General features: G+C 42.0%; 1 protein-coding gene across 1 annotated transcript in view; it reads left to right on the top strand.

Moving 5' to 3' along the window:
- TKT (transketolase) overlaps nucleotides 1-15,962 on the top strand; it is a 56,259-nt gene that overhangs the window by 21,066 nt on the left and 19,231 nt on the right. The window contains exons 5-9 of the mRNA XM_030206460.1: nucleotides 4,641-4,832; nucleotides 5,417-5,535; nucleotides 8,232-8,425; nucleotides 10,155-10,319; nucleotides 10,894-11,050. Of these exons, the coding sequence (XP_030062320.1) occupies nucleotides 4,641-4,832; nucleotides 5,417-5,535; nucleotides 8,232-8,425; nucleotides 10,155-10,319; nucleotides 10,894-11,050 (827 nt within the window). The remainder of the gene's footprint in view (nucleotides 1-4,640; nucleotides 4,833-5,416; nucleotides 5,536-8,231; nucleotides 8,426-10,154; nucleotides 10,320-10,893; nucleotides 11,051-15,962) is intronic.

The raw sequence follows: 15,962 nt of genomic DNA on the forward strand, positions 1-15,962 counted from the left end.
CTATTTCCTGTGTATGCAGGAAATGAGGGTCTTACACCTTTTTGAGTAACACAGTCTATGCATTTCTCCATTTTACCAGCATTCTTCCTTACTTGCGCCATATGTGAGGCTTCACCTGAAATGCTCAGTTTATAAACATCATTATGCATAAAAGCTTCAGCATACACTTCATCATTTTTAGAGATTGTGCACTTACTGTTTTCAAAATGAATCACAAATCCCTTCTTATCTAATGTAGATACACTAAGCATATTGCAAACTGCTTGGGGAATATACAAGACATCACTTACAGGAATTTCTTTAACTTCATTAGACACTTTGCATTTTAAGAATCCAATACCTTTTGCTTGGATCTTAGCAGTCCCTGCGTTTGCAGTTTTAAGAATACCTTCCTCTGGACACATTTCCTGAAAGAAATCCTTACAATTGGTTAAATGGCATGTGCTCCCCGAATCCAAAATCCAAGTACTTTCATTTGAATTATTATTTACCATAGTCAAAGATTTTTCTGCCATTAGAAAGCCCTTGTGTTTATCTTTGTCCTTCATACATTTCCTGGTTTGAAAATTCTTTAGTTCCATTGGCTTAGGTGAGCTAGAGGGAGTGTTTTGTGTTTCCTTACACCATTTAGATACATGTCCCTCCTTTCCACATGAGTAGCAAATCAGCTTGCCCTTGGGTGGAGTTTTCCCATAGCTCCGCCTTCCTCTGTTCTTTGCCAAGAAATTTGTTTCATTTCTCTCTGACTTGCTTTGAGAACACATCTCCTCAGAATCATTTATTATGCATTCCTGCCTTAGTTTGATGTTGCCTGTTCAAAGATTGCCCTTCAATGGCCTCATTTACAGACCTAAAAACATCAAACTTCTTTGATAGTGAGGTAAAAAGAAATGCTCTTTTCAATGCATCACACATGGGAATTCCAGAAAGTTCTAGCTTTTGAAATGAAGACATAAGATACATAATGTGATCATTACATTTACTTTTATCCCTTAATTTGGTTTCATTCAACTCTGCCAACCAAATTGGTTGCTGCTTTGCATATGTAGTTGCATACATAGTTCTCAGTTTATATAAAATGTCCTTTGGTGTATCTTTTCCCTCCACTAATATGGCTTGTTTCTCTGAGAGAGCTTCCAAAAGCATGCACTTCACATAATAGTTTGCATTGTCCCATTCAGCCATATTTTCAGCTGTTCTGTCTTGGTCTAAGCATATATCTAATCTTTTTGCTCGAAGGAAACATATGAATCTTAATTCCCACTGCTGATAATTAAACTCAGTTAATCTAGGCACCTTGAGAGAATAGAACAATGGTGAATTTCTTCCCTCAGCCATTTTCTTAGCCTTCTGTCTGCTGTGTGGGGGGAGAGAGAGACAGACTGAATCTTTCCTTTAAAACTTAAGAGAAAAATGTGGCCTTTTTTTCTGCCTGGTAATATTTCTCTTCTTTTTCAATTCCTGGACCCTGGGCCCATAACCCTTTTGTTGGATTATTTGTAGTAAATAATTAGCAGATTTTAGTACACACAGCTTCAGCTTTAGAAATGTTAATTTCTTTCTTCATCTCTCTCTCATTCACCCCTGAATAATTCACTGCTGAGTCACTTTAAAGTTGAAGTAACAAAACATCTGTTTACTCACAGTTTGCAGTTAGATTATAATCAGACAGGCTTATATATACATATTACTATACATTTGTATTATCAGCTCTTTCCATGTGCTTAGATGGTAATGGATGCTCACACCACCATAGATCCTCTCAGGTTAGGAGAGATCATGAGCTCCATGTGCTCCATGTGCTGCATCTGCTGTGTCTAACCCCTACAGGAAGTTGCATAGCTGTGTGACCTCTCTAAGTAATTCACATCAGAGGTCACAGAGTAATCACAGAGAAATAATAGGTGACAGGCAATGCATGTAAAATACAATTACATTCCAACAATTATTGCATGTTAAGAGCTGTTATCAATGCTGATTAGCTTGTTAAGCCAATTAAGTTATGCGCGTTATTATAGAATACTCTTGGATTTTGGTGGAGATCTCTAGGGGCTCCTCCTGGCAGTACTTCCCACCTCTAGCATGCTGTCATTTCCGGTTCTACAAAAATGTATTTATATTTGTAGCACAAGAATGTACCCAGCAGTAATCGGGCAGTGCTGCCAGGTTAGCACGGGAACCCTTACTGCCACCTCAATGGGTGGCAGTAAGAGTCCCCCCCCCCCCTGAAATGGCTGCGCAGCAAGTGCTTTACTTGCCACACAGCCATTTCCTGTAGGAAAGCGAGACTTCCCTTTTACCAGCTGTGGTGAAACGGGGCCTTGGCAAGCGTAAAAAGCACGCGCCAACGCCAGCACAGCCCCCTTTTGCCGCAGCTTGGTAAAAAGGGCCCTAGGCATGCTGTATAGAATCATTGGTTAGTGCGTGCTTAATCAGAACACGCTAGCTGAATAACACATGAATGCCCATTCCCTGCCTATACACAGCAAATGGCAAATTTCTAAAGTTTGGATTGGTTCTGATCCAAAATCACCTTCAATTCACTAGTATCCAGTCAGCATATCTTCAGACAGTTTTCAAACGATTTTAAATCAAAACATATATATTACTTTCCTCTTCAGTAAAAGTGATTTAACAAAGCAATTGTATATATAATTTTCTTAAAGTGACATCAGTGATGTTCACCACCCACCACCCTTATAGGATTTACATGGGGGTGTATCCGAACATCCGCTTCTTCATAGGTACACTATTATAATTTTTATTTTTCATGTATACAACTTATTAGTTCTTTTTATTTCTAATAGTTTATTCACTTAGAGATTGTTACTTATCTTATTTAGTCGGACTCGGGGGTACTATTGTCCGACATGTTTTGCTCGATCCCACAAGCTGTCTCAAGGACCAACCCCCAGTCTTTATATTAGCGCCAGCTCTGCCTATGTCATGCTCTGAAAAATATTTGTTAAAAATCATTAACGCACATGTTACCAAGCGTAAACAGGCAAAATACCATAGAAAGGGTCCCATGATTAGGCATGAGTTGAGAAATGTAAGGCTCAGATTTAGCTAAGCACAGAATATGAAATGAAATACTCCATACATTCTAGACCTGCTTAGCCATTGACTCTATGGCGTAGACCTTATGCCTTTGTGTTCCTGTGCTCAGCTCATTCAGCCATAGTAACATTGTCTCTTCTCCGTTTCAACTTCAAAACTGGTTAGGCAGTGCTCTTGGCTATCTATGGGGCCCTTATGTGGGTCTTTCCTGCACACTAAGACCATTTTTACCACGGACATTAAAAAAAAACTTTTTTTTTCTATTTTTACTGGCCATGCACTAATGTTGGCTTTAGCAGACGGCCATTTTTAAAAGATACCATAGCAGTACTTAATACCACCTTTATTTTGTAGGCAGTAAGGGCTCCTGCATTATCCATATGCTAACCAGCACGGTAATGTAAACATGCTAACTGATTAGTGTAGGAACACCCCCTCAAAATAAATTTCCAAAAAATATTTATTTATTTATTTTTAACATTTGTATCCCACATTTTCCCACCTATTTTCATGCTCAATGTGGCTTACATAGATCCGTAAATGGTGAATACCAGTTCCGGAGAAGAGAAATACATAGTTAAGGTAGAGGATACAGAGTGAATTTGGTTACAGGAAGGAAAGTTTAACTTATAATAAGAAGGTATTAGGTTAATTTCGTTCGTAAAAGATAGTATAATTTACGTGGATAGTTTTTGGTTCTCTGTATATTAACACGGAACATCCCACTTTAAACTTTCTTTTTGGTACTTTAACGCAGATTAGTAAAAGGGGGCCCCTGAGTTTTTGGTTTTTTAAAAAATATTTTTATTGAGGTTTTCAAAAATACAGCAAACAAAAGAAAAACTAAAAAAAAAAAACAAGTTATACTATACAAAACAATGTTATACATTAAGCTGAGATCAAACATTAGGCAATACAATTAGACAGCTGATGACAGAAAGAGGTCGAGAGTTTTCCATTTCTGAGAACCATAATGAGACCCAGGGATATCATTCACTGAAAGTTGCTCATATTTCTTCTACAATAAGACCCAATTCCACCAAAGAATGACATTGATTGGAGAATTATCTTTCCAATGCGATATTATTAATTTCAACGCAATAGAGACCAAGAAGTCAAAAAGCAGTTTATCGCTCTCTGCAAATATAAATGGGAGTGGCCTAGTGGTTAGGGTGGTGGACTTTGGTCCTGAGGAATTGAGGAACTGAGTTCGATTCCCACTTCAGGCACAGGCAGCTCCTTGTGATTCTGGGCAAGTCACTTAACCCTCCATTGCCCCATGTAAGCCGCATTGAGCCTGCCATGAGTGGGAAAGCACAGGGTACAAATGTAACAAAAATAAAAAAAAATACTAAGTTTTTTGGTGGCTGCACAACCTGAAGTATATTTAAAATTTCCTAGTGAAATCTATGCATCAATTGAAACATACCGTGCCGAGGTGTGGTGTTAATAACCTTTTGTCTTTTCCTGAGCATTCAGCTCATAAAAAATAGTAGATCTGTGCAGCAGGCTTGTGCTAAGTTTGTTTCCCACATCTAAATGCAGAATATTTCTGGAGCACGGTGTGTTTTTCCCCCTAGCTATCGAGTTTATTGTCTGCTTGGAGATGGAGAGTCATCTGAAGGTTCTATCTGGGAGGCCATGGCTTTTGCTAGCTTCTACAAGTTGGATAATTTGGTTGCTATTTTTGATGTTAACCGCCTTGGACAAAGTGACCCAGCACCACTGCAGCACAGAGTGGACATCTATCAGAAACGCTGTGAAGCCTTTGGGTATGTAATCAGAACACAGGAGGAAGGATCAGCACTTTTATCCCCAACGCTAGAGAAGAAAGTTTGACTTTGAAAATAAACAGCCTTTAAAGATAGTGAGTTTGCTACGTATTGAGATCTGAAAATTAATGAGTAAAATAAAGCCTCAGAATTTCATGTCCTGTTTTGCACACAGGAGCTTAAGAGCCATTGTTTGGAACCAAATAAAAATTACTTTTCATTTTGCCTCTATAATATTTGAAATTAGGATGAGGAGTTTGGAGCTGTAGTGTAAATACTAAGGTGATCATGTAGTTCAGGGAACATACGTTGACAGAGTTGATTCATTGATGTTTCAGCACTACAGAACTCCTCGTTTTAATTTTTCGAAACTAAGCTGGGTAGTCCTCGCTCCTTTTCTGAGAACATTTTTTTAGGAGTGCCTTAGAATAGGTGCTAGTTCTACATCATAAGAACATAAGAATAGCCATACTGGATCAGACCAATGGTCCATCTAGCCCAGTATCCCATTTCCAAGAGTGGCCAATCCAAATAGTTTGTACTAGTGTGACGAATAAAATCTGTGTGCCTTGTTTGCCTTACAGCTGGAATGCTATTGTGGTAGATGGACACAGCGTGGAGGAACTTTGCAAAGCATTTGGCCAGGTCAAGAATCAACCCACTGCTATCATTGCCAAGACATTTAAAGGAAAAGGAATCACGGGTAATGAATGGATGAATTTGTCAAATGTTTATTTAAATCAGTTTGAAAGCAAACTAGCAAAGGGCAGGATATTAATTTTTCCATTTTGAAAAGCCAGTAAGTGTCCCATTATGTAAGCTTACGGCACTTCTATAGTCTCTTCCTCCTGAAAGATAAAAATACTGATCTTGTGTCTGCTCTTGCTGTTTGTTTAGATTAGCTCAAGGCACAAAGGACTTGAATGATTCCACTGGACCTTTTTAAACGTTGGTGGTCCTTCACCTTTAAGGTCCACAACAGTGGGAATTGCTTTTGACTGAAGCAAGGAGAACAGAAAACCACCTCTACGGGAACACAAAGGCAATAAAACGAAGTAGAGGAGACAACAAGGGTAGCAGCTCTGGGAGTATTTGTGAAAAGATCCCACATAGGTAATTGTCCAGGAGAAAACCCTTATTTGCATCAGTATGGACCCAACACGGGATCGTGTTTCAACGGGGCAAATCCGCCTGCCTCAGAGGTCGAAGAGACACAGATGGATGTTCGAAATCAGTAAGGTCAAATAACCTGGAATGAGCCCTGATAAAAGGAGGAGGGAATGGGGGGGGGGGGGGGTAGGAGGAAGGGGAGTAAAACAATATAATTTTGGTTATTTGTTGAGGTTTTGTTGCACATGAGAACGGGTAGCCTTGAGGCTACGCGATTTATATGTATTGTATAATTCTTGGTGTTGAATAAAACTTTAATTAAAATAAAATAAACCTGGAATGAATACCATATATAAATGTAGACGGACGCCTTTGTATTAGTCACACTAATCCTGGAGAGTTTTGAAACTCTGTTTGTTTGAATTGGGTGCAATGAAGTTCTGTTACCAAAGTATTGTAAGACAGTTGGGAAGTTTTTAATTTGACACATTTAACAAGGCAAGAGTTTATATTTAGATGTGAATATCATCTTAAATGGGAGGTGGGGGGTGGGAAATGTAAAAAACATTTGGTGGTGCATTCCTGTTCGGTGATTATTCAGCTTGTGTTGATCATTATGGTTACAATTGGAATTATTGTTTGTGAATTTCTGTGGTTCCATCAATAAAAAAATGTTGAAACATAAATGTAGACGGGCGCTGCTCTCAGGGAACGGTAAGACAAAGTGGTGCTGAAAAAGCAACAATGTGTCATGGAGTCTTTTTTCAGCACTATTTTGTCTTACCGTTCCCTGAAAGCAGCGTCTGTCTACATTTATATATGGTACTCACTCCAGTTTATTTGACCTTACTGATTTCCAACATCCATCAGTGTCTCTATGACCCCTGAGGCAGGTGGGTTTGCCCTGCCGAAACATGGTCCTGTGTCTGGTCCATACTGGTGTAAATAAAGGTTTTCTCCTGGACAAGTTACCTGTGTGGGATTTTTTTGCATATACTCCCAGAACTGCTACTCTTGTTGTCTCCTCCTCTACTTTGTTTTATTGCAATTGCTGTTGACTAACAGAGCTCAGCAATAGCCCTTCATATGGGAGATACCAAGATTCTCCCAGAACCCCCATAATGTTCTTGCAATACCTTCGCCCTTCTACATGATGGGTAGAGGTCTCAGCATACTTCCACGAACAAGGCGCATCATCTTCTCAAAAAGGATAGTTGTCTTCAGGAACCAAACCCCTTATACACAAACACACACACAGTGGCGTACCAAGGGGAGGGCGGTGGGAGCGGTCTGCCCCGGGTGCACGTCGCTGGGGGGTGCCGCGTGCCGGTCAGCGTTGTTTGTTTCCATGCTCCCTCTGCCCCGGAACAGGTTACTTCCTGTTCCGGGGCAGAGGGAGCATGGAAACAAACGACGCTGACCGGCGCGCGGCACCCCCCCAGCGGCGGGCACCCGGGGGTGAGGGGTTCTTTTGCCGGGGTGGAGGGGTGTCTTTTTGCCTGGGGGGGGGGGGGCGCTGCACCCAGGGGGGCAGGGCGCATCAGCGATCCGCCCCAGGTGTCAGCGCCCCTAGGAACGCCACTGCACACACACATACATACAAACACACACACACACACAAAATAAATAGAACAGATGAAGTGTAGGTTATCTGGGTGGTTTACAAGTATAAAAAATTAAAATTAGGTATAAGGGAAAACAATAGTTCTAAGTTAAATATGAAAATATTATAACATTTATGTACATATAGTCATTAAATAATAAATAAATTGAAACTACATCCCTATCAAACAAGGAAATAATCAACAAAAATGTAACACAGAGAAAGAACACTGTAGCAAAGTTACCAGCAAAAACAGTGGCCACCAGAAGCCTGGGAAGAGAGATTAATGTCCATGAAATGCAATATTAAAAAGATAGGTCTTTAGTACCTTACAGAAAGCTTGCTATGAGATCTCAGAATATATATAATAAGGTGAATTACTCTTAAAATAGGGGCAACCACACTAAAGAAGGAAGTATCCAGATCTTTTAATATATAGGGATAACCAGTTCCTGCTGAATGAGAGGTTTGTTATGGATTTAAAGATCTGTTAGAAACAATGACAAGCCAATATAGAGAGCCTGATATGCTACAGAGTCTTGAAAGATATTCAATAGAAAACAGGAAGCCAGCATTCAGAAGTCAGCAACAGAGTGGCTTGATCAAATTTCTTGGCACCGATATGAGCACGCTAATGCCAACATCTGCCCAACTTTTTGTGTGCTGCACCCTTTTAAAATCTGCAGGTGTTGAAGACAAGGAAAACTGGCACGGTAAACCCCTCCCAAAAGAAATGGCTGAACAAGTAATTAAGGAAATTGAGGGTAGAATAGAGGGCAAGAAGAAGCTGAGCCCAACTCTACCCGTAGAAGATGCACCAGCTGTAAATATTAAGGACATCAAGATGCCCTCTACACCAAATTACAAAGTGGGAGTAAAGGTATGTCAACAGAAATACACAATGCAAATTGAAGAAATCACATAACATAATTCACTTTAAGTTACTAAACAAACAGAAAAACAAAATAGAAAGAAATCAACATAAAGCCATTACAATGAAATGCTACTTTGGTACCCATGGAGGGGCATAATCGAAAGGGGTGCCCAAGTTTTCCTGAGGATGTCCTTGCAGGATATCCCGGCGAAGGGGTGGGGAAACCCATATTATCGAAACAAGATGGGTGTCCATCTTTCGTTTCGATAATACGGTCGGGGACGCCCAAATCACGAAATTTAGGTCGACCTTAGAGATGGTTGTCCCCGATTTTCGGACATAATGGAAACCAAGGACGCCCATCTCAGAAACGACCAAATCCAAGCCATTTGGTCGTGGGAGGAGCCAGCATTCGTAGTGCACTGGTCCCCCTGACATGCCAGGACACCAACTGGGCACCCAAGGGGGCACTGCAGTGGACTTCACAAATTGCTCCCAGGTGCATAGCTCCTTACCTTTGGTGCTGAGCCCCCCCAAAACCCACTCCCCAGAACTGTACACCACTACCATAGCCCTAAGGGTGAAGGGGGGCATCTACATGTGGGTACAGTGGGTTTTGAAGGGCTCACATTTACCACCACAAGTGTAAAAGGTAGGGGGGGATGGGCCTGGGTCCACCTGCCTGAAGTGCACTGCACCCACTAAAACTGCTCCAGGGGCCTGCATACTGCTGTCATGGAGCTGGGTATGACATTTGAGGCTGGCATACAGGCTGACAAAAAATATTTAAAAAGTTTTTTTTTTAGGGTGGGAGGGGGTTGGTGACCACTGGGGGAGTAAGGGGAGGTCATCCCCGATTCCCTCTGGTGGTCATCTGGTCAGTTCGGGCACCTTTTTGAGGCTTGGTCTTAAAAAAAAATGGACCAAGTAAAGTCGCCCAAGTGCTCGTCCGGGACGCCCTTCTTTTTTCCATTATCGGTCGAGGATGCCCATGTGTTAGGCACGCCCCAGTCCTGCCTTTGCTACACTTCCAACATGCCCCCATGAACTTTGATCGTCTCTGTGACGGAAAGCAGTTGAGGACACCCATGTAAAATGAGTTTATCTTGTTGGGCAGACCACTCAGGTCTTTATCTGCCGTCATTTACTATACTACTCTTTGGGGTTCTACATGGAATGTTGCTACTAACTGGGATTCCAGAATCTTGTAACTCTTTAGGATTCCAGAATGTTCAGAACTTTTAGTAGAAGAACAGTGCTGGGCAGACTTCTACGGTCTGTGCCCTGAGAATGGCAAGGACAAATCAAACTTGGGTATAAAGTATCACATACCATGTAAAATGAGTTTGTCTTGTTGGACTGGATGGACCGTACAGGTCTTTATCTGCTGTTATTTACTATGTTACTCTTTGGGGTTCTACATGGAATGTTGCTACTAACTGGGATTCCAGAATCTTGTAACTCTTTAGGATTCCAGAATGTTCAGAACTTTTAGTAGAAGAACAGTGCTTGGCAGACTTCTATGGTCTGTGCCCCAAGAATGGCAAGGACAAATCAAACTCGGGTATACATATAAAGTATCACACACCATGTAAAATGAGTTTATCTTGTTGGGCAGACTGGATGGACCGTACAGGTCTTTATCTGCCATCATTTACTATGTTACTGTATGTTACTATGTATTGTAGGAGAGTAAGTATACTTATCGTAACAACCATGCTTCTGTTTCCTACAGATAGCTACCCGCAAAGCCTACGGACTTGCTTTAGCAAAATTAGGTCAAGCCAGTGACCGGGTGATTGCCATGGATGGAGACACAAAGAATTCAACCTTCTCGGAGCTGTTCAAGAAAGAGCATCCCAGTCGTTACATTGAGTGCTACATTGCCGAACAGAACATGGTAATGTCTTGTCTTGTGCTTAAGGGATGGCTGTGATATTTTTCTATTCTCTTCTGCGTTGACCAACAGTTGGCTTCTTCCGAGTACCCCTGAACTCCGAGCAGCAGAGATTATGAAATGGACATTTTATTGTTCAACAGTAACTAACTAGGCAAATACAGGTCACTGCAGCTTGGCATGATCCGTTCTATTTCAGTCTCTCATAAACTTGCTTCTTGACAAGTGGCGTTTTATTCTTAGTAACTGAATAAAAATGAACAATGACGCTTAGACAGGATCTATTTATAAGAAAAGGAAAGTTCTCCACAAAAGTATTTTTCACAAATTGGTAGTGTGTGGGTTAGCACATGCCAACAGGCAGAATAGTGCAAAATGATGTAATGCATTTCTGAGACAGCCTATTGGTGCACACTAACTTCCTTTAGTAAAAGTGCCCCAAGATTCGCAGTAAAACATTAAAACAGAAATATTTAATGATGTGGTTAGGTATGGAATGTTTGAATATATTATTGTAAAGGGCCTTATTTGAGGTTTATGGGTTTTTTTCTGTGTTCCCCCTCCCCTGCCCCCAAAGGTGAGCATTGCCGTTGGTGCCACCACCCGCGACAGGACCATTGCATTTGCCAGCACTTTTGCCACATTTTTCACCAGAGCCTTTGACCAGATCCGTATGGCAGCGATTTCTGAGAGTAACATCAACCTGTGCGGATCGCACTGTGGGGTTTCCATTGGTAAGTTGCCTTTCTAGTATTGGACACACATCTTCTCCTTAAAGCAAATTGCTTGAATAATCATTTATGCTTCAACATTTTTATTGAAGGTATATCCTTGTGGTCACAATAAGACCAGACAATATAGAGCAATACATAACGTAATCCTTACGGCTGCTTCCAGTCTTAAAGGAAAACAATTATACAGTTTTTCTCCCCATACACCCCCAACTTGTTCCAACCCCCACCACATTAATTACCCACCCAACTTTGACAAATTCTCCCGAAATACCCTAATAACATCTCCTCCCTCCCTCTCAATCCCCCTCCAACAAGCAATGTGTAACATTGAATAATCATTTAACGTCTTCATATTTCTGACTCAGTTGTAATCAGCCTCCATTGGACTACAGCAGCAGCAAGAAGCTTTCACTCAAATTACCCATGGTTTAAATCTTGTTTTATAATTACCCAACTAACCCAGGGCCCTTTTACTAAGCTGTGTAGGTGCCTACGCGTGCCCAACACACGTCAGTTTGGCGTTACCGCCCGGTTACTGCGTGGCCCATGCGGTAATTTCATTTTTGATGTGCATCCGATACGTGCACCAGAATATATATTTTATTTTCTGGCGCGTGGCAAAAATCGGGCGGTAACTCCGACTTGACGCACGTAGGCGATTACTGCACGGTTAATGCAAGAGACCTTATCACTAAGGTGGGTGGTAAGGTCTCACACCCAAAATGGGCGTGCACCAATTTTTATTTTGCCACACATCCATTTTTACAGGCGTGCTGAAAAATGGATCTGCGTGCACCCAAAACTTGCGCCTCCACTAGCGCAACCCATTTTTCAGCGCACCTTAGTGAAAGGACCCCTCATTGCAGTGACAACCCTTGAATAGGGCCAGAGACTGCAGCTCCCTATAGAAGTCAGTATGCCTACATTTTTACACCCAGCCAGCAGGTGTCGCCACTTAGTGAAAATGGACACCTTTTACTTCTCAGGCTCCATGAATGCTGTCTCTGCAGCTTCCCCAGCCTCAGCCAACCTGAGGAAGTAGGGGCCAGGTCCAGCTTCACCCACTGACCCACCAGGTCAACCCAGTTTTTTGCACCTAGGTCTCTAGGGGAGGCAGTTCTCTAAAGTGCACCAAAAGTTAGGCACTAAGTATGGATTCTATAGCAGCATCTGGACACCTAAATTCCATTATAGAATACTAGTGTAAGTTGGCATATATGTGGCAACATTTAGGTTTATCCATTTACCACCATATAAATGACACTATTCTCTAACACGTGCATAATTGTGGAAGATGGCCATGCCTCGCCCATTTGTGGGCTCTGCAGATTGCATGTCAAGGATATGGAATTCTGCTTATTTATTTCTTGTTTATTTATTTGTTACATTTGTATCCCACATTTTCCCACCTATTTGCAGGCTCAATGTGGCTTACATAATACCGTTAAGGCGATTGCCAATTCTGGTATGAACAAAATACAGAGTGCGTAAGTCTAGTATTCTATAATCCAAGCACACAAGTGGCACTTACATTTAGGTGCTCATTGTTATAGAATGGGGGATAAGTGTATCATTTAAAATTGCCTTATTCGTGGTTACATAACGTTAGCAGGGCCGGTCTTAGCAAGTGCGGGGCCCTGTGCAGACCAATTTGGTGGGGCCCCATCCTAGCCCTGCCCCCGCCCCACCCCATTGATGATTATTCAATTTTTAGAATTTTTTTTATTTATGAAATTTCAAATAAAGACAAATGAAGCTAAACTTGTACAGAAAACTGATTGAAATAATAAGCACAATGATATCATGAACCCCCTCTTAGAAATTATTCAGTTCAAGTCCACTACAATTAGTAGTTCCAATTCTCATAACAAAGGAGAATAAAGGAAAAATATTAATTAAGAAAAGATCCAGTACTTTCAAATTCCCCTATTACTCTGTAACCCATCAAACCAGAGAGGCAACACAGAGATCCCCAACCCCAAGTAGCCAAAAAAGATGTACGTTACCTCAAGAAGTCAGACTCAACATGCAGCAATACTAATCTTACATTTAGGTACCCACAGTTAAAGTACTCAAAGACCTGGTGTAACTGTAGGCACCTAAGTGTATTTTGTAAGTTACACATGTAGCTGAGTATTCCACCATCGGTCCTCCCATACGCTGCCCCAGAAAACCACAGGCACACGGTTATAGAATTGCCCTATACTTTTCTCTGAACATCTACCATCTAGCAATTTTGTAAGTGCCTATTTCAGCATGTAAAAATGCTGTTCTACGTGCTAAAATCACTTACAGATTACCCCACATTTGTCATAGTTCAGACAAGGCTGTGGCTTTCTCTTCCAAGGGCAGTGAACATTTCTTCTGCCAATAATGGTTTCCTCATGAGTACAAAGTCAGGTGTAGAAAGACTGTTGCCTAGGCCTGACTGGCCCTGGCGGTAGCTGAGGACGATTTCGGGCTCCGTGCTGCCCGCAGGCATGGCTGCCATGTCAGTCGCCGCCAGCCTGTGCTTCTCCCGCTCCGCTCAGCCTTCCTTTGACCGGTGGCTCTCTGCTCTGTACAGCCCCGGTCTCAGGCGTTGCTGTTGCTCCGGTTCGCCTCCATCTTGTTCTCTCTTCCTCTTCTCTGCTTCCAAGCGCGCGGCTGCGGGGACCGGCGTGAGCGTTGCTGGTCCGCGTTGCCTGACTCCGCCCCCTGCCTCGCTCTGCTGTTACAGCTGCATCGCGTAGGGGGTGGAGGGAGGCAGAAACACCAAAAATGGCCAAGTGGTGCGCGAGGAAGAAGGTTGCACTGCACTGGCCTTGACTGAAGAGGCGAAGAGGATGCGCAGGTTCCGGCGATACAATCAGCTCTCGTCGCACGATGCTGTTTCCAGTTCCAGGAAGGGAGATGCCATGGGAGATGGCAGGAATGGAAAGAACGGAGGGCTGTCGGGGGTTGGGCGTCGGTGCAGGAGCAGAGCGAGATGGAGCGGAGGAGGCAGAGGTGCGCCGCGCGGGGCCCCCTTAGACGCGAGGCCCTATGCGGCCGCCTCAGTCGCCTCGGCCTAAGACCGGCCCTGATCGTTAGAGTCAAATTTCATAGAAAGTGATTTTGAGAAAGTCAATGTGCCATCTCAGCTGAGTGAACCAGTGGTTTTCAACCAGTCCTCAGGGACCACCTGGCCAGTCAGGTTTTCAGGATATCCGCAATGAATCTGCATGAAAGATTTGCATTCCAAGAAGGCAAATCTCTCATGCATATTCATATTCATTTAAAAGTGGTTCCCAATGTGATTTTTCAAATGGATTTAGATATTTGTCCATTCCCATGGCAGTTAAATTGAAATTAATTTACACTATTGAGAGAGGCAGTATAGGAGACCTAGCCTTATTTTTACTTGTCATTTTGTTCAATCTCAAAATTATTTGAGACAAACTGGAAAGTTGTAGTATGTGAGCATAAACCCTATCCACAGTACTGGAATGCAAGGTTTTCTGGTGCTCAGAATGATTCCACATGAAATATGGCGGCTTCACTTAAGCCCTACTCCAGAGACCAAATGTTGGTGCCTGTGGCAGTGTCCCCCGCCCCCTCCCTAATTCCAGCTCTGCATATATGTAATCTGAAGAATGAATTTCTGGCAGATTTGTATCAAAACCTGGTTCAGTAAAGGCAACAGAGGAAATCAGGGAATAAGTGAAGTCATACTCGTACGGATTTTCTGTTCATCCTTACTTCTAGCAAATAGCTTTCAGTATTTTCATAAGTCAAACTTAGAAGGGAATCACAAATGGCATTTTTAAACAAATATTTATTTATTTATTATTACATTTATATCCCACATTTTCCCACTGATCGCAGGCTCAAGTGGCTTACAAAGTCTGTAGTGCAAGCTACAGTACAAGAAAAACAATTATACAAATTGAGAATAAGATATGAAATAACAATTAACATCAAAAGGCAAGTGGTAATTTTTGTACTTGGATCTGAATTTATAGTAATAGTTAATTCAAGTTAGGTTAAACCTGGGGAATATGCCTTCTTAAACAATACTGATTTCAATAATTTTCAATTTTCAATAATAATTTGAAAAAAGGTTTTTATTTTTTATTCAGTGTTATTGCTTGTGCCTTGTAAATTAGAAATCGCTGTTCTCTGAGACCCGCTTTGCTGTTGTAACACTGTTCTTATTACAAAACAAGGTTATATTCTGGGAATTCATTCACACCCATAGCAGTGACTCAGGGTTTTTCACTGTACTGGTGAAAGAGATGCTGCAATGTTCTGTGACACATTTATTTAGTTGAGGTGGATATTCTGGTAAATGTTGTACAGTCGTACTGGGACCATGTAGAACCTGTAGAATGATTTAAGCAGAATCCTTGTAATGCAGTTGTTTAATAGCATTATTATATAGGAATGTTCAAATTACAGACACATATATTTGATGTCTACATATTTCAAATAGAAACGTACACAAGATCACAGCATTATTGGGCCCTGGAGAAGCTTAGCAAACTGAGGGTGACCTCCCTACTGTACTTAGCCAATTCACCCCCCCCCCCCCCCCCATCCCACACACATACACCAACCCCTTTGATTTGGAATGATCTGTGTGGCCTGCTCTTGAAAATAAGGACCCTTGCCGTAGCCCCGTACTCTCTCATGTGGAAAGATGTGCTTACAAGTGTGAAGTTCTTCATTCCATGACTGTGCTGATCTGCAGGAGCACTCTGAGGGGCCCTTTTACTAAGCCATGTAGGCGTGTTCACACGTCCGACGCGCATGAATTTTGAACTACCGCTTGGCCCGGGCGGTAATTTTATTTTGTACACATGTCCACTAAGCACACCAGAAATTTTCCGGTGCGCGGCACTGACCAGGCAGTAATCAGCATTGTATGTGCCTAGACCATTACTGCCCGGTT

This window comes from Microcaecilia unicolor, chromosome 6, assembly GCF_901765095.1.
Source record: "Microcaecilia unicolor chromosome 6, aMicUni1.1, whole genome shotgun sequence".
NCBI lineage: Eukaryota > Metazoa > Chordata > Amphibia > Gymnophiona > Siphonopidae > Microcaecilia > Microcaecilia unicolor.